A 25,539-nucleotide genomic window follows, 5' to 3' on the forward strand; every position below is an offset into this window, starting at 1 on the left:
TGCAACTTTTCCAAAAAGTAGACAGTAGGGCGGGGAGTGGGCAGGGCCTAGGTGGCTGGCACATTTATTATAATTTATAGCGGTTTTCCTGGAGTAGATTTAAGTACTGGGGCACGGACTCACTACTTTCCCCCAAAATGTTTACGTCAGAAGTAATAGTCATGATTCATAAGACACTAGTTAAGAAGACAAAACAATAAATAATGTAATAGAAAAAGCAAATAACAGGATATCAATGTTATAGCTGACATGGTGCAAAGGAAGGTCCAGTTTTGTAATGTAAGAACCATTACTGAAATCGTTCTAATTGTCCCAAGCTTTATTGACTGAAAATATATGCTGTATATGTCTGGTTTAGTACCTACTTCCATTTTCCATGTAATACAGGTCCATAAATATTAGGACATCAACACAATTCTAACATTTTTGGCTCTATACACCACCACAATGGATTTGAAATAAAACGAACAAGATGTGCTTTAACTGCTGACTGTCAGCTTTAATTTGCGGGTATTTACATCCAAATCAGGTGAACGGTGCAGGAATTATAACAGTTTGCATATGTGCCTCTCACTTGTTAAGGGACCAAAAGTAATGGGACAATTGGCTTCTCAGCTGTTCCACGGCCAGGTGTGTGTTATTCCCTCATTATCCCAATTACAATGAGCAGATAAAAGGTCCAGAGTTCATTTCAAGTGTGCTATTTGCATTTGGAATCTGTTGCTGTCAACTCTCAAGATGAGATCCAAAGAGCTGTCACTATCAGTGAAGCAAGCCATGATTAGGCTGAAAAAAACAAAACAAACCCATCAGAGAGATAGCAAAAACATTAGGCGTGGCCAAAACAACTGTTTGGAACATTCTAAAAAAGAAGGAACGCACAGGTGAGCTCAGCAACACCAAAAGACCCGGAAGACCATGGAAAACAACTGTGGTGGATGACCGAAGAATTCTTTCCCTGGTGAAGAAAACGCCCTTCACAACAGTTGGCCAGATCAAGAACACTCTCCAGGAGGTAGGTGTATGTGTGTCAAAGTAAACAATCAAGAGAAGACTTCACCAGAGTGAATACAGAGGGTTCACCACAAGAGGTAAAGCATTGGTGAGCCTCAAAAACAGGAAGGCCAGATTAGAGTTTGCCAAACGACATCTAAAAAAGCCTGATGAGACCAAGATCAACTTGTACCAGAGTGATGGGAAGAGAAGAGTATGGAGAAGGAAAGGAACTGCTCATGATCCTAAGCATACCACCTCATCAGTGAAGCATGGTGGTGGTAGTGTCATGGCGTGGGCATGTATGGCTGCCAATGGAACTGGTTCTCTTGTATTTATTGATGATGTGACTGCTGACAAAAGCAGCACTATGAATTCTGAAGTGTTTCGGGCAATATTATCTGCTCATATTCAGCCAAATGCTTCAGAACTCATTGGACAGCGCTTCACAGTGCAGATGGACAATGACCCAAAGCATACTGCAAAAGCAACCAAAGAGTTTTTTAAGGGAAAGAAGTGGAATGTTATGCAATGGCCAAGTCAATCTGACCTTAAATTGAGCATGCATTTCACTTGCTGAAGACAAAACTGAAGGGGAAATGCCCCAAGCAGAAGCAGGAACTGAAGACAGTTGCAGTAGAGGCCTGGCAGAGCCTCACCAGGGATGAAACCCAGCGTCTGGTTGATGTCTATGCGTTCCAGACTTCAGGCTGTAATTGACTGCAAACGATTTGCAACCAAGTATTAAAAAGTGAAACTTTGATTTATGATTATTATTCTGTCCCATTACTTTTGGTCCCTTAACAAGTGACCAAAAGTGTCCCATGACCCCCCCCCCCCGTATCGGTGATCGTTTACGGGAGTTGCGGCGGCATTAGGTTAGGTATTAGGTATCACCGCGTCCGTATCGACCGGCTCTATAAACATATCACATGACCTAACCCCTCAGATGAGCACCGTAAAAAATTAAAAATAAAAACTGTGCTACATAAACCATTTTTATATCACCTTACATCACAAAAAGTACAGCAAGCGATCAAAAAGGTGTATGCCCACCAAAATAGTACCAATCTAACCTTCACCTCATCCTGCAAAAAATGAGCCCCTACCTAAGACAATCGCCCAAAAAATTAAAAAACTATGGCTCTGAATATGGAGACACTAAAACATAATTTTTTTGTTTTACAAAAGCAATTGTGTAAATTACCTTGCCTCACAAAAAGTGTAATATAGAGCAACCAAAAATCATATGTACCCTAGACTAGTACCAACAAAACTGCCACCCTATCCCGTAGTTTCTAAAATGGGGTCACTTTTTTGGAGTTTCTACTCTAGGGGTGCATCAGGGGGGCTTCAAATGGGACATGGTGTAAAAAAAAAAAAACAGTCTAACCAAATCTGCCTTCCAATAACCATATGGCATTCCTTTCCTTCTGTGCCCTGCCGTGTGCCCGTAAAGCAGTTTACGACCACATATGGGGGTGTTTCTGTAAACTACAGAATCAGGGCCATAAATATTGAGTTTTGTTTGGCTGTTAACCCTTGCTTTGCAACTGGAAAAAAATTATTAAAATGGAAAATCTGCCAAAAAAGGGAAATTTTGAAATTGTATCTCTATTTTCCATTAATTCTTGTAGAACATCTAAAGGGTTAACAAAGTTTGTAAAATCAGTTTTGAATACCTGGAGGGGTGTAGTTTGTAGAATGGGATAATTTTTGGGTGGTTTCTATTATGTAAGCCTCACAAAGTGACTTCAGACCTGAACTGGTCCTTAAAAAGTGGGTTTTTGAAATTTCTGAAATTTCAAGATTTGCTTGTAATCCCTGTAACAACCCCAAAAAATAAAATGTCCTCCCAAAATGATCCAAACATGAAGTAGACATATGGGGAATGTAAAGTAATAACTATTTTTGTAGGTATTACTATGTATTATAGAAGTAGAGAAAATTAAACTTAAAAATTTGCTAATTTTCAAATTTAGGGTAAATTTGGTATTTTTTTTTATAAATAAAAATAATTTTTTTTTTTTACTCCATTTTACCAGTGTCATGATGTACAATATGTGCCGAATAAAACAATCTCAGAATGGCCTGGATAAGTCAAAGTGTTTGAAGTTATCACCACCGTAAAGTGACACTGGTCAGATTTGCAAAAAATGGCCTGGTCCTTAAGGTGAATATGGCATGTCCTTAAGGGGTTAAAGGGTTGTCTCACTTCAGCAAGTGGCATTTACATGTAGAGAAAGTTAATACAAAGCCACTTACTAATGTATTGTTTATTTTCCATATTGCTTCCTTTGCTGGCTGGATTCATTTTTCCATCACAATATACACTGCATGTTTCCATGGTTTACGACCACCCTCAAATCCATCAGTGGTGGTCGTGCTTGCACACTAGAGGAAAAAGCGTCAGCCTCTCTGGTGGCCGGGACCATGGGAGCTCACATAGGCTAGTGCTTTTTCCTATACTGTGCAAGTACGGCCACCAATGATAGATTGCAGGGTGGTCTGTAACCATGCAAACGAGCTGTTTACAATGTGATGGAGCAATATGGAGAATAACAATATATTAGTAAGTGCCTTGTATTAACTTTCTCTACATGATAAATGCCACTTACTGAAGTGAGACAACCCCTTTAAGGCCTCATGCACACAGCCGTTGCCCGGCCGTGGCCGTATTGCGGCCCGCATACAGTGGGTCCGCAATACACGGGCACCAGCCGTGTGCTCCCCGCATCACGGATGCGGACCCATTCACTTGAATGCAATCCGGGAGATGCAGTGCGGAACAGAAGCACGGATTGGAAGCCCACAGAAGCACTATGGAGTGCTTCTGTGGTGTTTCTGTCCGTGCCTCCGCACCGCAAAAAAATAGAACATGTTCTATTTTTTTACGGGGCGGACGGATCACGGACCCATTCAAGTTGAATGGGTCTCGATCCGTCCCGGCCGCTGCACGGATGTTGCCCTTGCATTGGGGACCGCAAACTGCACAACGGCCGTGTGCATGAGGACTAACTCCCTATATCCTGAATGGATAGTGTCAGACTGTGCAAGGACATGCCCTCAACTGGTAACACTCAGATCAACCTTTATGGTAAACTGCTAGCAATTCATTCAGAACTTCTTGAAGGAATAACAGAATATGGCATAACAAAGAGTCATAAGAATAGATTTATTATAATATGGGGAATACAAGTAGTTACTAAAGCTATATACACAAGGCCGTTAAAAATGGACACACTGTCATTTGTAGATACATTTTTTTGGCCGTCTGTCCGTTTTTAATATCCGTTTTGCATCTGTTAAAAGCAGTCATTAAACAGATGAATTCAATAGGCATTTTTTTTCCGCCGCTTTGACCGACAGGGCCAGGCAGTGTAGACATACCCACGACTGGCCCTGAAGTCTTGCAGCACATGCAGTACAGAGCTAGAGATTGTAGACTAAATCTGCCTGGTGATCTCCGGCCATGTACAGCGCAAGCGCTGAACGAACTGTCGTGAGACTTTAGGGCCTGGCCCTGTCAGTCAAAGCAGTGGGGAAGCAGCCTGGAAAGAAAATGAGTGGAGCCTTGGGTGCAATGGCAACGCCCTGCACCCAAGGAGTTAATTTGCATTTCATTAAAAAGCTTGTATCTCTGAATTGGGGGCTCATATCAGGATAGGGAAAAGGGCATTAGACTCTACTGTCAGACGTTTATGTATATAGATAATATTATCACTATGACAGCTGTCAACACTAGAATGAAAAGACGATACTGCAGAAACGGTGTAACATCAAATCACTGCAGACCTTGCAAGAATGCTGGCCTGTTTAAAAAAATACACATGTTGAAAATAACAGATTGTACCTGATTTCCAACAAGCAGGAGGTGTTCTCCAAGCAGGAAGTCCTTCAGCATGTCTTCCATGACCCTCAAGTGCTGCAAACACAAACACACAGCTGTGTCAGAGCTCCTATGTATTCATAGATAACTTCAAGCAGCAGACTACTAGGACTGTACTGTCTGTAGACGGAGGGTCTTATTTTTGTATCTACTTGAACCAGTCTTCTCTTCAGGTTAATCTGCACATACAGACAAATCTCACAGCAGAGGTACTGCATACCATCTACACTCTTAGGTGTTCTTCATGGTCCCTTTGCTGCACACAAACAGCGTCAATAGGTGCAGTAAAGGCTTACAAATTGGCAGACCAGGAGGAATGGTCCAGCTCTAACTACCCTTTTCGACATACAGGAAATGCTCACGTAGCAAATCATTAGCTGCAATGGTGAACCGCCTCATCCACTTGTTGGCTGAGTGAGCATTAATGGGGTATTCCGGTAAGAGAAACTTATCCCCTATGCAAAGAGCTCGGCTATCTCTGATGCTCCCATAGAAATGAATGGAGCGGTGGTGGGTATTTCGGACCAGCTGCTCTGTCCATTTCAAGGGGGTTCCACAAGGTACGGGGTCCTACTGCTGAGAGTCCCACCGATCTAATAGTTATCGTGTATTCTATGGATAGGGAATAACTTTCTCTAACCGGAATATCCCTTTAACTGTATGTCAATCTGCATACAGTTAAAGGGTATGACTGTATATCTGATCACAGGTCAATTGTACTGTGCTCACATCACCATGTAGTATAGCCACTGAGCTATTCAATAAAACCTATTGGTATACCGCCACCTACTGTTTGTTCTTTTTCTTATTTCTTGTCCACCTCATTGAGGTGGTCGCACATGCTCAGTTTAAATCTCCAACTGCCACTACTCATGTCTTCAGTTAGAAGCTGTGGCGGTTACAGGGAAAGAGCTTTAGCAAAAAGGACACACCCCTGAGCTGTGATAGGGAGAGAGGAGCAGAAGAAAGGACACCCCCGAGCTGTGATAGGGAGAGAGGAGCAGAAGAAAGGACACACCCCCTGAGCTGTGATAGGGAGAGAGGAGCAGAAGAAAGGACACACCCCCTGAGCTGTGATAGGGAGAGAGGAGCAGAAGAAAGGACACCCCCCCTGAGCTGTGATAGGGAGAGAGGAGCAGAAGAAAGGACACCCCCCGAGCTGTGATAGGGAGAGAGGAGCAGAAGAAAGGACACACCCCCTGAGCTGTGATAGGGAGAGAGGAGCAGAAGAAAGGACACACCCCCTGAGCTGTTATAGGGAGAGAGGAGCAGAAGAAAGGACACACACCCTGAGCTGCCAGCCTAAAGTAAATCTAGCAGAACAATTGGTGCAATGAATGTGGAGATCTCTGGATCCTTGTGAGGCACAGGGCTGGTTCTAGCTTTGTTATAAAGAGACTGTCATGTCTTATATGATGTCTGATTTTCTTCAATCATAGCACAAACCCTTTAATGTTAGTGCAATGTTTTGCATAGAGAATAAGAACAGCGCTGTTATGGACCGGGGTCCCACCCCTATTTAGGTCTACTGCAAGTTTTTGTGTGATGGACCAAATCACCAATTCAAAGTTTTCTGCCAATGCTTTTATTATTATTTTTTTTATTATAATGAAAACTAATGAAGGACATAATAACTTCCCTAAGCACCTTATCACATTATCTGCCCTGAAAGCATACAAAATAAATTTTCGGTAAAACATCCTGCAATGGATTATTCTGATCCCCTAAACTACTGTAAAAATGTGTCACTAATTACAGCAACAAGATTGCTGCCAAAATGTGAGCTGACCCACTTCCCTCTCGATGCTGATGGTTGTTTTACCTAGAGGACAATCCCACGCTCAGATTAAGCAAATTAGTCGGCTTAGCTGCATGCATACATATTCCAAAATAAGTCTCTCTGACTGATGTATCAGAACGCAATGATTTTCGGCTTGCCTCCCACCCCTCTTGCTTTTTCTCAAGCCAAGTGATGCTTTCAGTTGAGAAACAAGAAACAGGTCATCTGGAAGTAGGTCAGCCAAAGTCCTTAGAAAAATATGACTTGTTAGTATAGACAAGGCTCAGCCAACCCCCGGTATAATACAACCTCACATCACTCAGCGCAGTCAATAAACTGTCACTCATAGCCCCCCTCTTATCAGTACTAGTTCTGCCTTTTTCTACCTCTTGTAAATTAGCAAAGACAAATCAATTTGGCGGAAAAAAATGAAGGACACAGAGATTGAAGCCCTCAATAGCCATCTGACTCCAGCTCTCACTATTCAAAGTCTACTGCTTTTGACATGAAGCACTAACCTTGATTGGCAGCTGAGCCACTGCTCCACTTTTTCCTTGTGGTAGATTTATCTTTAGGGAAAATCCTAACCGGTCAGTAGAATAACATAGCATTTCACTTATCATATACATACATTCATTTACTTTACCTGTTCATTTTCGTAGAACAAGACATCTGGCGACCTTCATCTTCTCACCAGGATTAAACACTGGTACAGTAACACTGCCAAGTCTTAGGATTCCCGATCTCATTTCACCTAGAAGAATAGTACCAATTATAACACTACCCGTCCAACAGTGCAATCCCACTGCCAGATTTTGTCATATTTATAGTGCGCAAAAAAAGTAAGTAATTATGCTGGTTGATATAGGCAAAAGCAGTTTCGGTCATTGAGGGAACAGTGGTTTTGTAAGCCCCATTGTCCAGTTCATGGATTCAGAGTCCCCCCATAAACTGCAATGGAAAGACACATCAAGCAGCATTCGGCTCTTTCCACAGCTTTTAATGGCGAGAGCTGCATGCTAGTGAGATGCAGTCGGTATCAAGGTTTTCTACAGTAATTAATTCACAAAGTTATTACAACAAAGTCTCACGAGACTTCGCAAAGTAATACTTCGGCTCATCAGAGCCAATATATTCTAATACTGTAAGGAGCTGCCCGCTCCATACAGTGTTACAACAGAGTTTTATGCGAATCGACTTCGGATGAAGCATCCAAAGTCAATTCACTCATCCCTAGTCACTAAGTGTCTACTACTTCCTTCTAACAATGACCTCTGCACAGGTCACAGAGCATACCTAGGAACCTCTTCAGTCTATTGCCTATGGCCCATGGTGGCTGCTGTAAAACATATATCCAAATGCCGTTCACAGTTCTGGGAAGATGCTGCCAGATGGTAGTGTTTTCTTCTTACAGATACCTGGGGGCTATGTTAGGAATATTTTAGGTCATTATCCTGCATGTGAACCCAGAACCTGTATCAGCTATTTGCTACAAAACCATTCAATAGCATATTAATTTCATTAAAGGAGTCTGTCACCCAATCTGAGCGTTTTAGATCTCACGCGTGCACCGCTCCACAGTTGGCCCGCACCTGCGAGCCTGCTATGCCCATTATGGGCAGTGGAACAGCTTTTTAAATTGCGCATGCGCCGGCCAACTAGAGACATCTGCGTTGAGACTTACCGGCCTCTGGTGCTGCTCGTGACTTCCACCGGCTGGATTTCGAGGTACAGACTGGGCGCATGCGCAGTGCAACTCCCTGTTCCTCTGTTCATAATGGGCACAGCAGTGTGCAGGTGCAGGGAAAGTGTGAAGCGGCGCAGGCACGAGATTGTGAGGGAGAGGAGGAGGTAATAATAGGAAACAAGGGCGGGCCAGAGGGTGAAAGATGTGTGTTTTTTCTGGGCACATCGCCGAGGGGCCTGGGCACTTGCTGCAGTAACGCCGCCCCTGTGCACTTGCCGGACCTCATTAGCATAAGTTTTAAAAGTCTTTTTTGGAAGATCTCGGCGAGGGACTGCACAAATAAAGGTAACATTGTAATGTGGGCAAAGGAGTCTATAACCTGATCTGAGCTGTCTAAAACGCTCAGATTAGATGACAGACTCCCTTTAACTCTTTCACAGAACCTATGAAGACAGTGTCAGAGGCAGCAGAGCTACCCTAATGCATTTGAAAAGCTTTATTTTCAGTGAACATGAAGTCAGTGATTTACCAAAAACCCCAAAAGAGATATTTTGAGAAGGGCTGTGACTTTCAAACATGAATTTTACCAAAATTCTGTAGAGGTTTTTTGTTTTGCAGTATCAGCACACTCTTCCTAGGTCGTCAGCCAAATAAACTGTATACTCTGTTGCCTCGAGCCTAAAGGTCCTTTTACACAGACCGATAATAAGGCTGATTATTGGGGATGAGCTTATGTAGAAAGGCTCGATTCCCTGTGTAAAAGAAAACACTCAGGTGATCCTGTCCTTCTGCCGGCACAGAAAATCGTTGTTCCAATGCAGCAGGTCGTGCAGTCTAAAGAGATCTCCTGCACAGGAAAAATGATTTTCTATGAGGACAAGTGACTGCTCTAGAGATCTCCTGTCCTGATACAGTGGAGGTGATTGCTGGATGTAAACCAGCCCTCGTCTCTGCTAACGATCAGGCAATTATCGAGAATGTCTGGTTCATTCACGATAACTGCCTGACATGTCAGTCTGTGTAAAAGGACCTAAAAGGGCAGCTTGGTTTTGTCTAAAAGATGTCCTTTTCTCCTCCGTAAATTTGGGTCAATGTTCTTCATTCAGGAATGTTGCCTATGGCCCTATAAACCTTAAAGTTTTAAACGACGCTGACAATAGCACTTGAAATATGAAGGGTTTTGGGCATATGCTTTACAATTTCTTTCTTTCTAAACTACCTTTTTAATGGTTTTACTAATGTGAGGCCCCTAACGAAATAATAAAAATAAACTTACAGCTGTAATCTTTGGCTTGAAGGGCTTCCATTTCTGCACTAGTTTCCTCTATCCCTGAATCCATCAAAGCTTTGTGTAGAGATGATCTAGCCAGACTGGGTAAAAACCTTTGAAAATATTAAAATGATTAATTCAAGATGAGATGCAAATTGTGAAGGCAACAAAGAAGCATCATAAGCATCATATTATACAGGTCTGAAGTGAAACAGCAGTAACCGCTATGAAGGCCTCGGTCGCGGGTTTGCTACTTGCATGGCAATGCTAAAATAAACTTTGGATTGAACTTCTACCACCCGTTGGTGATTGCATATGCTAGCAGCTGTGGATCCTTAAAGGGGTTCTCCGGCAATTAAAGGAGGACAAGTTATTTCAGAGCAGTGAGCCAAAGAGCTGCCTCATCTTCTTCTATGATCCTGAATACAGTTTAATATGATCTTCAGCTAAATCTCTGTAGAAATGGAGCTCATGAGGAGGCATGAAGTACAGAGAGGTGGAGAAGGGGATGTAGTAATGAGCAGTAGCACTTGTATGCAGCCTCCATTATCACAGTCTGTCCTCTCTGTACTTCATGTCACCTCATGAACTCCATTCCTACAGAGATTCAGTTAAAGTTAGTATAATCTGTATTCAGGATGATAATCCCTGACAAGTAGAGTGGAGAGGAGGATGAGGCAGCTCTTTAACTCAGTGATGTGAAGAAACTTGTCCTGCTGTGGGATTAGGACAGATTTTGTGTGTACTAACAGGACGGCAGACATTTTGTTTCTCCTAATGATTGCTCCCTAAACAAAATGAGCCATTATAAATAATGAAAGGTATTGGGGAATATATTTACAATAAAGTAATATTTAAGTATTTTAATTTTCTAAATTCCTGGAGAACCCCTTTAAGTTGAAGCAGTGCCAATGTGGTTGCTGTAGGTGGATATGATGCATTATAAATGTACAGATAAGCTAAAACTGGAAAAACATAGCAGGATATTTATGAACATAATGACGGCCTAAATTTGCTCGGCGCTGGAGCATGCCTTTTAATAATTGTGGCACATTCCAGGCCACCGATATACCAGAAATAAAATCTACTCCAGCCAGGAGCTGGAGTGGATTTCAGGTATAACGTGCGCCGGTTTTCTGGCGACATTTTACAATATACCATTCACCATGTGCTATCTATTTTTGATATGCAAAATAGGATTCACAATAGAAAAGTTATAAAAACCTTACATTCACGTTATTATGTCTTCATTCATACTTCTTTAAAGACCAAGTGGGTTATTATGCATTCAATATGCTCCAGCTTCCTGTGCACTCGGCTGGCATCTTTTTCATGAGCATAGTCCACAAGCTTTAAAGTACCATGCAGCACCCACCGCGACATTTCGCGGGTCACACCCACTTTGTCAAGGTATAAGGTATGATGGGGCCACAATACGCACCTTGAGAGGCACGCCTTATTAACAGCATGATGAAGACTCTCCTCTGGATACTGAGATAACCGTCTACAGATGCGAAGTAGCTGTCTTGTTGATAATGAGGAAGCTAAAGATTGTGCCTGTCATGGAAATCACAAAGGATAATGACAAACCATCTTTTCAGATTTTAAGGAAGAATGTATAGATTACATATACTGCACTGCAGGCTATAAACTCCTTATCCTGCCATGTCATCATAACACTTGTGAATGAAACATTACTATGAAGGTTAAAATATACAATTCTAGTTTATGACTATATTTCAAATATCTGTACAGACAGGAAACCCATAAATTATTCCACTAACACTAAAGATCCTTATAGTACAAGAGTTTTACTAAATAAACTATAAAAAAAAAAAAATGTAACTGATGGCAATCTTGGTCAGTGCAAAACACTGCCATCAGAAAAACCCAATGGGGGTTGATGCGCCAGAATTATGGTGTAAAATGTGGCAAAAAGAATGGCGTTTTAATTTGCACCAAGTACAGGTGAAACTCGAAAAATGTAAACATCGTGCAAAGTTCATTTATTTCAGTAATGCAACTTAAAAGGTGAAACTAACATATGAGACTCATTACATGCAAAGCGAGATATTTCAAGCCTTTATTTGTTATAATTTGGATGATTATGGCTTACAGTTTATGAAACCCCAAAGTCTCAATCTCAGGTACCCTTTGTTCAGGGGGTTTGGATTAATTAGCGGACCAGAGCGTGACACTTTGAGACTAGAATATTCCTTTTAATTTGCATTACTGAAATAAGTGCACTTTTGCATGATATTCAAATTTTTCGAGTTTCACCGGTATATCAACTGTTTTCTCCACAATTTTCACCATAAAGATCCAGGACGCCAGAAATAAGTTATAAATGTCAAAGTGGACGGGGCTATCAAATTCGCGCACATTATGCCTCATTTATCATCCTCTTATGGCCATAAATGGTTCGAATTGCTGCAGACAATTAAGCCAGCTTATGTGGTGGTGTTTTGTGTAAAAAGTCGCATTTATAGCATAAAGATGCAACTTTTTGTCAAAAAGTCGCATTTTTGAAAAGAAAAACCAACTCGTCGTGGGAACAAGTGATAGGCAAGTATTAAAAGAGGACGATAGAAATGAGCTAAACAACAGGGTTTTGTCAGTAAATTGACATTCAACAAAAACAAAAAAATGACAAAAACGTCCTGAGTCTGAGACAAAAGTCGCAATTTACCACTGGAAATGTCGCAAATATGCTTCAAAAGTCGCAAATATGTTTCAAAAGTCGCAAGTATGGTCTGGACAGTGGTGGCTGAAATGGCCCATTTCAATTTAAAAAAAGTCTAATTTTAGTGCTATTGGTGTTAAAATGTCGGAAATCAAGAGAAATACACGAATAATCAAGTTGATATTTAAAAAAGTCATATTTTACAAGCGGCATATTGCATCAGTCGTTTTCTATGATTGCATTCAGTTTGTCCATCAGTGAAAAAGAAAACTAAGAGTTTTCCATCAACTGTATGTGAAAAATGAACCACACATGGATGTTCTGTCAGTTTTTTTTTTCTCACTGACACAATTAACTTGAATGGGTGAATCCAGTGTCCAGGTGGGAACATCGCTCATCTGATAGGAGCCTTAAAGAGGACCTTTTATGGGTTTGTGTGTTACAAACTGGTTTGCTTACCAGATAGGGCAGCCCCTACAGATGCAAGCACTTTATTTTTTTTCTAAAATACCCCTCAGTTCCACCGCTGTGTCCCCAACTGTTTCTGGCGCCTGATATGTTAATTAAGACCATTGGTACAGGGAGGAGGAGACATCTGGTTTTCTCAATGGGCGTATCCTTCTCCCTGGCTGTGACTGTTAGTAAATCATTCATAAACTTCTAACAGGAATAATTATTATAATAATTATAATATTACATGGGGAATGCAAATAGTTACTATCAGACATGTCAGGAGAGGTGACACATCCTCTTCAAGTACAGAGTATGCATGAAAAGTGGAAACCACAACACTGTGTGTGAGAGAAGACAGCGCATGTGCAGTAGCGCTTCCGGATTTCTCATGCTTTGACTGGCTGTGCACAGAAGAGAGCTATTGGGAAATGTAGTTTTAGAATTGAATTGACATGAGCTGGAGCTGTTCAACACAAGATTTTTCGCAAAATAGCTGAATCAATTAAAGAAAGTGACCAAGCTTTTAGCTAAGGGGATCAGTCACTAGTTACCCTTAGTTATGACACCATAACTGGTGACAGATTCCGTTTAATACTACAGCTCTGTTTGTCCCGACTGACTGCTGTGTATTAGTGCTAGCCCAACAAACATCCATCAGAGGTTTTATTTCAGGTGACTTTTCAGAAAAAAACTTTAACACTATAATTGGCCATTGCATTTATCAGTTTTCCCTCTTCATGCTCCAACTCTAAATGTCACTTGTCCTTGAACTCAGCTCTGCAGTGGATGAAGACTAATTGCTACAGTGGTGGACACAGACAGCAGGGGGAGCCTTGTGCAAGAAAAGTAAAAGGCCAGTTGCACCCCAAATTCTCATCTTAAAGCAGGCCTTAAATCCTCACCAGTAATAGTGAGTCATGAAATTCATTAGATTAGTCCCTAACATGCAATGCTTTAACCTCTTAACAGTCACGTTAAAGCTACTTTTATACTAGCGTTTTTGCTGGATCCGGCAAGGTTTAGCAAAAAACGCTTTTGTTACTGATAATACAACCATCTGCATCCGTTATGAACGGATCCGGTTGTATTATCTTTAACATAGCCAAAACGGATCAGTCATTAACTCCATTGAAAGTCAAGTCAAAGTCCGTACATTGATGATAATAATTAGGGATTAGTGAACAGACTTGGGATGAAACATCCGAAGTTGATTCGCATAAAACTTTGTTTCCAAACTGTACGGAGCGAGCGATCCATACAGTATTAGAATGTATTGGCTCCGATGAGCCGAATTTATTACTTCACAAAGTCTCGCGAGACTTCGCATAGTAATTTCAGAAATGGATTTATACTGTAAAAAAACATTTCCCGAACTCGGGTTCGGTTCCAAGTGGTACTTTTTTACAGTATAAATCAATTTCTGAAGTTATTATGCGAAGTCTCACGAGACTTTGCAAAGTAATAACTTCAGCTCATCGGAGCCAATACAATCTAATACTGTCCGAAGTCAATTGGCTTATCCCTAATGATAATGTCTCATTTCTATATATTTTTACTTTCTTCCTGCAGCCTGTCAGCTCTGCAACTTCTCTCTCATTCTCTTCCAAACTGAGGGGGATGGTGGAGCAGATGGTTTAGCTGCTCATACCTCTAGTTTGGTACCAGCTATAGATATAAAGCTTTCAAACAATGCCAGAATGACAGCAATATCTTCAGTACAAGGGAAGATATTACTGTTAATAATCGGGATGCAGTGAATACTGCTGAAAGTGAAAGTAAAAGCTAAGCTTGGGCAGAACAGTTAGGTGGTTAAAGAGTCACTGTACTTTCACATAATTACATTTTATTTAATTAGGAATAGTGTAACTAGAAAATTTCTAAATCTACAGCTTTTTTTTCAGGTGGATGCAGACAAAGTCATGGCTACTAAGGGTCTCACGTCCACCGCCTATTGTCAGGTTAGATCCGTTCCTAGTAACAGACACACAGAAGACAGCTCACAAAAAATTGGGGGCGTGTCAGAGTTAGCTGAGATCCTAAGCCTGATAAAACAACTGCTCCTACACAGCTTTTGAAGATTAGAGGAGCCTCCTGTGTGTCTGTATGATGTATCCCCCCCCCCCCTTATCTGTTCTGTGTTCTGAAAACAAACATAGTGGAAAGTAAGGGAAAGGACGTCACAGTAGTACAGAGCTGGCAGATTCCACAGAAGCAATATTCCCCCTGTTTGTGAGAGAAATGCATCTAACTGTACAGCAGAAACAGGGAATACTATGGCTGAGGAAGACATTGAAGAAGCCCAAAAATGACCTGCTCCTTCATAGTTATGATTGTACAGCTATAGATATTATGCAAACTTTTTATTTTTTTGAAAATTCAGGTACGTGTCGGTGGGCCCACTAACCTACTAGTTCCCTGTGCCGCTGCACAGGTTGCACATATAGTAAGCCAACCTCTGAGCTAGGATATCTCCAATACACTATACAAACATAAAAGGAGATTCTGCTCCCCAATTTCAGTAGCAGCAGCAGCAGCATGGAGGACATTACACAACAGTTCTGAGCAGGATAGCTGTGAATCCAACTGTATGGTAGAAGGCAGGCAGCACACATATCAGTTTTTCCTTAAGTGTTCCCCTAATAAACAACACATAACTAAACTAACGGTAAGAAATAGAGGATTATTATTACTATGTAATATGACGGTAAATTGCTTTTCATATATCTCTTCTGTTTGGTGTTCTTTGGCATGAAACAGTCTACATACTCAAGAGGTAAACCAGCTGTGAGGGGGCAGAGCCTGACCGTGCATGGAAGGAGACGTGTGAGAGAAGAGCTCCTCCACGACAGTCCCTGCAAGCGGCCTTTATCATCTTACTGAAGCGCGAAAATGGTCAAATACGGAAAGGACCGAAAACCAGACACTGCCATCACGCAGTCAACCAAAAAGCACTCCTCAGATATCCATAAATACCTCCAACACAAGATGCCGAACCATCAGCCGCGACCTCCCAAGATGGCACCTGAAGACGCAGCGGCCGCGGAGAGTGATGATGACTCGGATCAACTAAGCGGCTGCACAAGTGAACAAGATGATTCCGATCTAGCCACAACATCCAAAACCTTTTTTAAAACCACCATTGTGCAAGCCCTGCGCTCCATTCTCGCTGATTTATCAGAAATTAAGATGGAGAGCACGTGGGGGCAAGAGTGGAAGGGCTAGAGAACACATGCGCCACCATTATAGCGCACTCAAAGGCCTTGGAGACAAGATCTTCAGAACACCTGACCCACATAAACAAAGCGTTGACCCTGATAGAAGATCAGGAAAATAGAAGTAGAAGGCGCAATATTCGTATTTAAAAGGACTACCTGAGTCATGGTCAGTGGATTCGCTCAAGAAAATAGCCTTGGAAATTTTCGAGGATCTGATAGGGCAGGAGGTGACCCAAGGAGTCACCATTGAAAGAACCCACAGGTCTCTCAGACGCAGACCGCATGTGAGTGAACCCCCTAGGGATGTGATCTGCGGTCTCCTGTCCTTCGTAGACACCACCAGAATCCTAGCAGCAGTGAGGGGAAAAAGCGTCGGTGAAATACACCGACACAGAGATCTCATTATATCAAGATGTGGTGCCCTCTATACTGGCAAAAAAAAGGATCCTCAGACCCCTCTTAGAGCAACTGCGTCAGAAGAATATTATCTACTCCTGGCTATACCCCTTTGGGCTCTCTGTTATCCATAATGGACGGAAAATCCGCATTCACGTTCCGGAGGACTTAGCCAAGATATGGCCCCTGCTGGACATAGAGCCAATCAAGATACCATCCTGGATGCCGGTAGACACAGAAGCTGTACTGCCTCTTCTATCTACCCCTGAACCGTGGCAGCAGGCCCACAAAAGCAAGCGCCAACGCCCAAGCTCTCACATGTCCCAGAGCACATCAGATCCAGTTTGATTGGGACTGTTCAGTATATTTGTAAAAGGTATCGTAGGAACATTGAGCCGGATGATGGTTCTGACATACTTCTTGGTATGTCTTTGTTCTTACCAGAGTTAAAAAGTCACTTCCTTATTAGGTGGCGGCCATGCTCCTCACTATGCCCGCTTGAGTGTCTACCACTGGGGGCGACTGATGAGTTTAGTGAGGGGATTATGGTTGTGACTCGCCCCACAGTACGGTTGAACCTGAAGAAGACTCTGTCGTACTTTAATTTATGTCCCCCAGCTTATCTACACCATAATCACCTTTCTGACTAGCGGCTGACAGGCTCTTAATTTTCCCCACTTAGGCGCATACTTATGTTAGCGACTAGTGGGTCTAGCTGACAGGCTATTATAACCGACGCAGGTTCCATGGCTCAATTGAGCCCGGTGTCGGCTTGATGAAGCCCTGTAGAGTGTCTTAGTACTGGTATACACTATCGTTATCTATCGGGCAAATGTCAAACAGGTTCTTCCCCATCCCCACATAGGTACATATTCCCGGAGGCGACTAGTAGGTTCCGTTGTTAGTTTTTTTATAATCAATGTAGGTCTTATAATCCAATAGGGTATGTTGACAGCCTTATCATGATCTATTTGATGTCTCTCCCCTGGCCTATCAATACTAAAGTCTTATTCAGGATAAACACTCGACAGACTCCACACTGCCCCCACTTATGTGCATCCCTAAACAAGGTGTATAGAGGTGTTATTGACAACTCCCGCTACATGCAGATCTAATCTGGTCTTGAGCTTCCGTATATAAGTGGGTCCAAGACCCGGGAGACAAAGTGGAGCTGACGCCATCCCCTCCTCCCCTACTTTTCCTCTTTCTTCTGATGCCTTGTCAACTTCTTACTAGCAATAGTAAATACCTGTTCAGTCTCTGAGAAGCACACATGCCCTGGAGACTCAGAAGACAATTTGGCACATATCAGGCAGCATCTCAACTCCTTCTTTGATAACAATTCCTCACCAGAAGTCTTGCACGCTGTGTTGTGGGAATCTCACAAAGCATACATAAGGGGAGTGCTAGTTGCATTAGGCTCACGAATCAAGAAGGAAAAGCAGAAGAAAATCGACTCGATACTTAACCAAATATCCCTATTAGAAAAAAACAATAGGAATCCTGCTTCACAGGCGAACCAGATGGAACTGACAAGTCTGAGACAACAATTAAAACAAATCTTGGACTTAAGATATGCTAAACAGCAACTTTACTTTAAACATAAATTATACGCACATGGAGATAAAGGGGGGAAATTGATGTCTTCTCCTATTAAGAAAACAAGAGAAAAGCCATTAATTAATAAAAGAAAAGAAAATCAAGGCCGCCTACACTCCCAAACTGCGGGAATTGCCAAAGCTTTTCATTCCTATTACTCAGGACTTTACAACCTTCCGACCGACCCAGAACTCACCCAAGCATCTCATATACGTTTCCTAGACTCTATTAGCCTTCCCACTATCACAGCAGATGAGACTACTAAACTAATCTCCCGGTCACCCCAGGAGAACTCAAAGCAATACTACACAGTTTTCCCCTGGGAAAAAGCCCTGGACCAGATGGTCTACCCCTACTTTATTATAAGAAATTAGAAGATACTCTGGCTCATAAATTGGTCTCCCTCTGCAACCACTTGCTGGAAGGAGGCACATTATACCCACAATCACAAGAAGCACATATCACTTTAATCCACAAGACAGGGAAAAAAGCCCAATCCTGTGGTAGTTATCGCCCCATCTCGTTACTAAACCTTGATTTAAAGATATGGGCTAAACTCATAGCGCTTCTCATAAGTCTATTGCTCACATGGCTGATAGGGAATGAACAGACTGGCTTCGTCAATGGCAAGGAAGGGAGAGACAACTCATGCAAACTACTGCATATAATACATATAGCACATAGGGGCAAATTGCCCATCGCACTTTTTGGAATTGACGCAGAAAAAGCGTTTGATTGGGTCAGTTGGGCCTTCATGGAAGCCATCTTGCACAAGTTAAATTTTCCCCCTGAACTAATTACAGCAATATTCACAGTTTACGATTATCCCTCAGCCCGTATCAAAATAAATGGCACTCTCTTAAAATCACAAACGGCACACGACAGGGCTGTCCTCTTTCACTGTCCCTCTTTATATTAGTAGTTGAAACCCTGTTACAAAATATAAGACAGAACCCCTCCATTGTGGGTTTTAAAGCAGGCCCTTTACAACTCAAATGTGTTGCGTTTGCCGATGACCTGATGTTCCTAATATCCAATCCAGTCTCAGACTTGCCACTTCTTTCGAAAATGCTTGAAGAGTTTGGTCTTCTGTCCAACTTCAAAGTCAATGTATTGAAGTCAGTGGTTCTCAACATTAGTATTCCGGGAAAAGAGGTCGCATTATCAAAACAATGCTCTTGTTTCCCGTGGATTTCCACCTCCTTGAAGTATCTAGGCATCCACCTTCCAAATAAACTTTCGGAATTATACAGGCTTAACTTCCTTCCTTTCTTGAATGAAGTCAAAAGCCTTCTAAAACAATATGACTTCCCCTTCATCATGTGGATGGAACGCAGGAACCTCCTCAAGACATATATTGTGCCGAAGATACTATACACACTGTCGATGATTCCTGTATACTTGCCAGCTAGTTTCTTTGGCGGTCTCAGATCCATTCTCACCTAATTTCTCTGGAGGGGTCGCAGACCTCGGCTACCCTACACCTTACTTATAAAAAAAAAAGGGTCCATCAGAAACTCTGACCTAGACCGACTACTAAAGGGCACGTGTGCGGTATGGCTATCTTTGAAACATACTCTAGCACCTTTCCCATCACCATTACTCCCTTCAAGCATGCTACCCATAGCTGTTACTAATATTGACTCACCATTCTCAGATTTTTGGGAAAAATTCAACACCATTTCAATCATGGATCTCTTCAGATCAAACACAATACCATAAAACGTATATCCTTCCCAAAGTGCTGTTTCTTCTCCAGTCTCTACCTATATACTTACCTGACTCTTACTTCCTGGACCTGTGTAGGATTATTTCAGGCTTCATTTGGAGGCGAGCTCGTCCGAGATTGGCATATGACTTGTTAACCCTGCCCAAACACAGAGGCGGCTTTGGCTTGCCAGACATCAAATTATATTATAGGGCTATTCAACTCCGTCTGTTGAGTGAATTACTAAACATTAACATTAGAAAATTGGGTTACCAAATTGCACGCCAATTAACATCACCTGACGTGCTCGCCCGCCTTTGGACGGTAGACCGTGGTCCTGCGCTTTGCAATGATGCACCACCCCTTTTAAAAGGTCTCTTAACAACTTGGAACGTTACTGCCAGGAAGTTTAGGTTTTACCCTGGTCCCTCGCCCCTTCTCCCCATGCACCTGCTGCCGTATTGCTTATCTTCAAATTATTCAGATGTCCTGGGGTTATGGCCTGCCTTTAACGCATTTGCTGTGGGGGATTTCTTGAGAGACGGGCGGATTGCATCCCTGGACGACCTTCGGACATCACAATTGGCTCTGAGTTGGACCCCTCTGCATTATTCTCATTTCTCATTTATAGGCCAACAGTACCTCGCTAAAGCTAATAGGAATTTTATTCCTTCTTGGTTCGACACTTTAGTAGCCTCTCGCAAACCGGTGAGGAAGGTCATTTCGTTAATCTACAACAAACTGTTGCTGGAGGGCGTGCCTGGCAGACCGTCCTTCACTGGGAGGTGGGAGCAAGATTTAGGCATAACTTTGTCAGATGAGTCTGTCTCTTCACTTCTTAGGAACTCTCACGGGTTCTCCAGATGCGTCAGAATCCAGGAGAGTTCCTTTAAACTGTTGACAAGATGGTACCGCACTCCGGAGGTGCTACATAGGATGGACCCTCTCACTTCCCCAGCCTGCTGGAGATGTCACGAAGAAGTTGGCACAGTCTCACATATATGGTGGTCGTGTCGAGGGGTCTCCCAGTTCTGGTCCTCGCTTAGTAAGATTTTACAGCAAATCTGTCCTTTGGCCCCTCCACTTTCTCCGACTCTGGTTCTTCTCAATGTACCATCAAAGGATTTCCCCTTGCATAAACACTCTCTACTAGCACACTTGTTGGCGGCTGCCAAACTTTTAATCCCTCTACATTGGCTCTCGACACACACTCCTTCAGTTGAGGAATGGACCCAAAAGGTTCATGAGATCTGTAGGTTTGAGGAGCTAACTAGTTGGGAGTCCTTCTCACACGACAAATTTAATGTTATGTGGGGACCGTGGTTTAGTTGGTTGGAAGCAGAGTCGGGGAATCTGGGTCTTTATACTGGGGTTACTGCGAATTCTCCCCCCATTTAATAACTACCCATTTGTGCTACACACTCTATATTGTATACCATGCTTGTTCAATTTATTGTTGGTCATGTTTCACTCTACATTAGCATACCTTTTTTACTGTTTCTAACCGGCATCACCTCTGTCCTGTGATCTAGGGAGGTTGTGCCTCAGGGGTATCAGTCCCCTTCCCCCCCTTACATGTCACACATGCTACTCCTGTTAGGTCCGCCTGACTAACTTAACTCATCTTTATTCATTGCCTGTACTTTAATGAGAACGTACTTATATTCATACCATTGTACTGCATATGTCTCCTCGATTGTTGGGCTGTAGCCCATTTATTGTTCTTGTCTTGTTTACCATGCTTGCCGTGATAAATAAAGATTTGTTAAAAAAAAACACAATACCAACATGTGAACAATTACAACTTACTCGTATAAACTCACTACACATGTCTCACTTTCAAAGAGTAGCAGAAAGCTTTCTACGGGCTTTCTCTTTCAACAGGCAACATAGCACTTTTGAAAAAATCCTGCTCACGGGTCAACCAGATTTAAGGAAAGTGGGGAAACTTTATTCCTTACTTCTTACTTCTCACTCCACAGACCACATTTAGACATTTAGACCTGCGTTCATATCCTCCTGGGAGAGAGAGCTGAACATAACTCTCACAGAAGAAGAAGTGAAGTCCATACTGCGCAAGTCCCAGGGATTCTCCCCATGTGTTAGGTTACAGGAGAACCATTACAAACTATTAACTAGATGGTATAAAACTCCAGAATTCCTATTTACACACAACCTGACCTCATCAAAAAATTGCTGGAGATGTGGGACGTGTGTGTTGGTTCTCTCTCCCACATCTGGTTTGAATGCTCACTTATTACTACCTATTGGAAACCGATCGAGGAGACCATTCAAAAGGTCTGTTCGACCTCCTTTGTCTTGAAACTTGACCAAATAACCCTAGCAAGAAAGACCTCATCATACACACCGTCAAAACACAACCTAATTACACACCTCTTGGCAGCAGCCAAAGCACTCATCCCCCTTCACTGGCTCAGTAAGGATTCTCCCTCTATACAGGAGTGGATCTCAAAGGTGAATCAAAATTATCCAATTTGAGGAATTCACTAGCCTGGCTAATAGAACCAGAGACAAATACTTAAAAATATGGTCCCCTTGGCGACGGTTCCAACAGAAAAATCTCTCTGGTCAACCACATGATTGAACAGCTCCCTGATAGTCCATCCACCACCCCTCCTTCCCCCCATTATCCTTCCCCTTACCCCATTTTGTATAATCGCTTCCAATGTTATTTACTTTTCTCTTTAATCTGTACCAAATTGCAATTCATTTATTTGAACCAGATTGTACTATGCACCGTGATTGTAGCTCTTTTATGTTGACAATTTGCATAATTGTTCAGTTGCACTGGATATTATTAACATTAATTGTATTATTGAAAAAAAAAAGATAAAAAAAAACAAAACACCTGTGACAAAAGGTACCAGAAATGGAAGTCTACACAATAGCAAATATGCTGCTTACTGTAGACTGCACATCCCTGCTTACAGAGAAAAAATTATAATTTAAGTGTTTTATCACTTTAACATGCAATATGACACTTTCATCTGAAACATGAAAGAAAAATTTCTGAGAAAAAGAAATCCAGAAACAGGTGTTAGACTAAAAATAAAATACACAGACGTAAGTTTTACAATACTGGAAGGACCTGGAAGCACATGATTGGAAATTTTGGATGATGCATTCAGCAGAAATATTATTTTTTCAGTGTTCTGCTTTGAAACATCTAAAAATAAGATCAGGCAGACAGTGTTATGCCGAAAGCCAGCCAGGATTTGAGATTTATTTCCCTAGCACCTTAGCTATTTATAGAATTCAACTTTTTTGAGAATTTAGCTCCTAATGAATTACATATACATGTATATGTCATTTTCCACTCTTTTTACTTTGAGTGTCTACAGAGAACCCTCTGATCACCAAGAAAATAATTAATGGAAGGAAAAGAATGTGCTGTCCTTCTAATAAGATGATTTGTCTCTGTGCACCACTTGCTGTCATTCCAGTTCATCGTTGTTCTCCCAATGACCGGGACATGCAATGTTGATCAGTGCTGACATCTCGGCCTACACATGTAGAGATCAGCAGGACTGATAAACCAAGATCTCTCAGTTCAAGGATTCAGTACCTCTCTGTTTGTGAGAAGTGGCGATAACTAACATGTTGATGAACAGGAGGCATTGCACATCATACCACACCACTTTATCTGATTTTTGAGGTTTCATGTGGCTAAAAAAATTTTTGCTTTCAATCTGGTTTTTATGCTCGTCCCCACATGCCACAGTTTAGAGCTAGGCGATTAAATATTTGTTCATCTGCAGATCATAGCGACACCTGCTACTTCCTCGATTTGCATAACCTTATGGCTTGTCCTTCTTGGTGTTGCAATTTCAATGTTGAAAGTATATACCCACTCACCGTTTTTTATCTTATTGGACTGTTTATTAACCAATAACATCTGAGTCTTAAAGGGAACCTGTCACCGGGATTTTGTGTATAGAGCTGAGGACATGGGTTGGTAGATGGCCGCTAGCACATCCGCAATACCCAGTCCAAATAGCTCTGTGTGCTTTTATTGTGTAAAGAAAACGATTTGATACATATGCAAATTAACCTAAGATGAGTCCTGTCCCGTACAGGACTCATCTCAGGTTAATTTGCATATGTATCAAATCGTTTTCTTTACACAATAAAAGCACACAGAGCTATGGGGACTGGGTATTGTGGATGTGCTAGCGGCCATCTACCAACCCACGTCCTCAGCTCTATACACAAAATCCCGGTGACAGGTTCCCTTTAAAGGGGTTCTGCAGTTTTTTTAAACTGATGATCTATCCTCTGGATAGATCATCAGCATCTGATCAGTGGGGGTCCGACACCCACTGTTTGAGATCGCAGCGGCGCTGGCAGTAGTGCCGCAGCCTTCTCACTGTTTACCGCCGGCCCAGTGACGTCACGACTAGTATCCAATGGCCTGGGCGGAGCTAAACTCCATTCAAGTGAACAGAGCTTATCCCCGCCCATGCCATTGATACTAGTTGTGACGTCACTGGGCCTGCGGTTAACAGCGAGAAGGCCGCGGCACTACTGCCAGCGCCGCTGCCTTCTCAAACAGCTAATCAGCAGGGGTCCTGGGTGTCGGACCCCTGCCGATCAGATGCTGATGATCTATCCAGAGGATAAATCATCAGTTTAAAAAAACTTCAGAACCCCTTTAAGGTGGTTTTGCATGTACCAATAATTGTCCAGATTATCAGAAACGACCGATGGCTGAGGCAGGTTACCAATAACATTAATGATTGGCTGAGTGGTCTGTTTCTGGCATTTGTAGTGGGAAACTGATCTTTTTTAACCCATAATAACCCAGTTTTTTATTAACTCAATGGAAAACCCCTTTAAATATAGCTAAATACACAGTATTTAAGTCCACCCAAAATTACATTAAAAACTGGTCTTCTACAGGAATGGTATTCCCAAAGAAGATAGCTAGCATACGTAACATATGGTGGTATTCTTAAAGAGGTGGTGTTCGGGAGATGTTTCACTGCATCTTGTAAGCAACTTTTAGTTATTTTCTAAAACATAATTTCAAAACTTGCTGTGACAAATTCTTGCTAAACAAGATGTCACCATTTAGCCCCACACGGTTACATCTGCAATCATCACAAATTATAAGGTGAAAATTGTTTTTCTCTGTGATTAAACAATTACCGTATTTTTCACCCTATAAGACGCACCCCCCCAAAAGTGGGGGGGAAATAGCAGTGCGTCAGATGGGGCGAATGCTGCATTTTGCAGAATTTTCAATGATACGCCGCGATACCGCGCGGCGGGTGTATCAGCTGAGAGGGAGGAGGGCTGGGGGCCGGCATCTGCTTTTATAATGACAGCGGGGCCCCTGTTAATGTATAAAAATTTTGGGTAATCAGCGTCTGTATTACTTACAAGCGCTCAGTAGCAGAGAGGAGGGAGGAGGCAGGCCGGGAGGACGGGCGCTGGCATCGTGAGTCACTACGTCACACGCCTGCGCCGCCCACTTTATGAATGAAGCAGGCGGCGTGGGCGCATGACATAGTGACTCACGCTGCCAGCGCCCGTCCTGCCTCCTCCCTCCTCTCTGCTACTGAGCGCTTGTAAGTAATACAGATGCTGATTACCCAGAATTTTTATACATTAACAATGCCTACAATTACAGATACGATTATATACAGTGAGCGGGGCCCGTGTAGTAGAATACAGTTACTGCACGGGCCCCGCTGTCATTATAAAACCAAATGTGACCCCCACCCCCTGTATTGGGGGTCATTCACACTACAGGGACACTGTTATGGAGGGGATCTGTGGCTGACACATAGCATAAGATGCTATATATGTGTCATCCACAGATTCCCCCCCCCCCCATAACAGT

General features: G+C 42.4%; 1 protein-coding gene and 1 long non-coding RNA gene across 2 annotated transcripts in view; both read right to left on the reverse strand.

The window, feature by feature from the left end:
• Window positions 1-25,539, reverse strand: part of VWA8 (von Willebrand factor A domain containing 8) — a 443,862-nt gene that overhangs the window by 226,741 nt on the left and 191,582 nt on the right. The window contains 5 exon segments of the mRNA XM_040425409.1: window positions 4,847-4,918; window positions 7,309-7,338; window positions 7,340-7,416; window positions 9,626-9,732; window positions 11,061-11,176. Of these exon segments, the coding sequence (XP_040281343.1) occupies window positions 4,847-4,918; window positions 7,309-7,338; window positions 7,340-7,416; window positions 9,626-9,732; window positions 11,061-11,176 (402 nt within the window).
• On the reverse strand, window positions 11,673-14,594 carry LOC120995908. Its single transcript, XR_005777696.1, has 3 exons — window positions 14,582-14,594; window positions 13,048-13,052; window positions 11,673-11,835 (listed from the first exon to the last, which is right to left on the reverse strand). It is a non-coding gene; the product is annotated as an uncharacterized LOC120995908 (long non-coding RNA).

The sequence above is a fragment of the Bufo bufo genome, chromosome 3 (genome assembly GCF_905171765.1).
Source record: "Bufo bufo chromosome 3, aBufBuf1.1, whole genome shotgun sequence".
Lineage (NCBI taxonomy): Eukaryota > Metazoa > Chordata > Amphibia > Anura > Bufonidae > Bufo > Bufo bufo.